This window comes from Amblyomma maculatum, chromosome 1 (genome assembly GCF_055883805.1).
Source record: "Amblyomma maculatum isolate TAMU_Amacu chromosome 1, ASM5588380v1, whole genome shotgun sequence".
Taxonomy (NCBI): domain Eukaryota; kingdom Metazoa; phylum Arthropoda; class Arachnida; order Ixodida; family Ixodidae; genus Amblyomma; species Amblyomma maculatum.
The window spans coordinates 429,725,701-429,727,901 of NC_139344.1; the positions used below are offsets into that span (position 1 = coordinate 429,725,701).

The following is a 2,201-nucleotide window of genomic DNA, read 5'->3' on the forward strand; positions in this document are numbered from 1 at the left end:
ATATTTACTCATTTTTCGTTAGTTTTGTAACTTTGAATGTGAATTTTAGACCCTATTTGTTTCAATATAGCAATGCTTAAAAGCTTGTATATGACTTCATTTGTTACCAAATAGTCCCTGAGTAATAGAAAAATGATTTTATTTGCATTACACTATTTACTTTCAGCAAACACTACTCCTGCAAGAAGGTGTAAAATAGTGCTAGTGCGCGCGAATGAATTTCGAGACTAAAGAAAAAGCGCCACTGCTGGCACGCATTACCATCCGTGTCCGCCATATCCACCTTGTCCGCCGCCGTATCCTCCGCCGTATCCTCCGCCGTATCCTCCGCCGTGGCCCACTTGGAAGCCGCCGACGAGGGATCCACCTTGGCTGATCTTGTGTACGCGATGGACAGTGTTCACGAGGAATGAGGGCCCAGGTACTACCTTGCTCTCTCCGCCAAGTCCACCTCCAAATCCTCCGCCGCCGTATCCGCCACCGTATCCTCCGCCGTATCCTCCGCCGCGGCCGCCCCCTTCGCTCAAGATGATAATGCCATGGCCTCCGCCTTGACCGCCACCATAACCTCCAGCTATTGCCGTCGACGTAAGTGCGAAGAGCGCCAATGTGACGACCTTTCGGTGGGTGGTAAAATCACGTTAGTCTCAAAGACGGACATCACCGGTGCATAAGGCAGGTTTCCGACTCCGCGATTGCAAACTGTCAGACAATGTAGAATACGCTACGGTACCCTGATTTTCACGTTCGTCAGTTATCCGCGGTAAAAAGAGGCTTGGCCGGATGAATTATTGAAGACAGAAAACTAAAAGAAACTGGAAGAAAGTCTCAGTCGAAAAGAGGAGTTGTTTTCATCTCATTGTTTTGTCATGATGGAAGAGGGTATTTTACAACAAGAATATTTGCGCACGTTTACGCACGTGGGAAGTCTATACCGCGCACAGTACCCAAAAGCAGCGCCATACGGCATCTCTTGCGTTGCTCAGAAGCCGCCCCAAAGTACCCAAACTCCGAAAACGGCCAATGATATGGCTGAAAATCGCCGCATGCATGTTACCTCGCAAACTTTTGATTAATTGTGCTGAAGGAATAAAGTTCTGAACTCAGTTTCGAACATGTAAGCATTTAATTATGCAGAGTGCTTAGAAACGTTATGCTGCGTTTCATTTCAATAAATGCTCCTGGGCATGCTTTTTAAGAAGCGAAGCAATTCCTCTGGTTAGAGATGCTCAGGCAATAAGAACGAGCGCGAATACTAAATGTGCACTGGTCCCAGTATACAACACTTGGTTGCGCACATCAGGCGCGGCGCTTAAAGTGAGAGATATCATTTCGAGCAAGGTAAAATAAAATCAAGAAATAATTCCGAGCTGTGTAGCAAGGAAGTATACTGGCATCAACTCACGTCTAATGAGTGAGAGGCTTCTGCATGCTGTATTATAGGTCTTCAGCGTGCAAATTAGGTTACCAGAACCTACCTCGTACATTCATGTGCACGTGCAAGAATAATCAGGGAAATTAAGCAAACTGCACGTTGCCAGTGAAAGTTGCTCGTTCCTGCATCTTCATATCTCTTAACGATTATCTTATCACGCTCGTATAAATGATATTGCATGTACTACAAGACACCCACGTTGTAGTCACGGCAAGGATCACCGTAAATCGGTCTTTGCTACCCACCAAAGACCTGTTGAAGCGCAGTGCCGCTCAGGAAAGCGAGCTGCCAGGACGGCCACCCCGTGTCAGCCATCGACACGGGGAGGCCGTCGTCGAGAGAGCCTTGCGCTAGCCGCTATACAACAGCTACTCACCCAGGCGTTCATAGCTGCGTAGCTCGGCTGATCTATTCAGGTAAGGTCCGGTGCTCGAGTTTCTACTGCTACGCTCGGCTTGCCCAGCTCGCGTTTTATACTGTACCCGCCCAAATAAAGACATCGGAGGGGGAGGAGAGAGACTGATGGTGCGAACTTCCGTCCGGCGCCTCCTCAGGCCGGTCGCTTAGTTTCCACTCAGATTCTCTTCCGTTCGTACTATTGTGCATTTGCAGGCACCAGACGTTTCCTCATTTTGCTGTTAGCGCTGGCTTAGTTTCCTCTGATAGAATCGCAGATTTGGTTTATGCACGCTCGCCGCGTCCATTGTTGCGCGTTGCGTTGGCGTGAAAGTATGCGAGAGCGGTCCCCGACGATCATGGGCAGACA

At 48.6% G+C, this 2,201-nt stretch overlaps 1 protein-coding gene across 1 annotated transcript; it reads right to left on the reverse strand.

Annotated features, from left to right (window-relative positions):
• Positions 1-257: 257 nt before the first annotated feature.
• LOC146209363 (uncharacterized) lies at positions 258-1,823 on the reverse strand. Its single transcript, XM_084587391.1, has 2 exons — positions 1,812-1,823; positions 258-617 (listed from the first exon to the last, which is right to left on the reverse strand). The coding sequence occupies exons 1-2, from the start codon at positions 1,821-1,823 to the stop codon at positions 258-260; spliced, it is 372 nt and encodes a 123-aa protein (XP_084443517.1).
• Between the last annotated feature and the right edge of the window lie 378 nt (positions 1,824-2,201).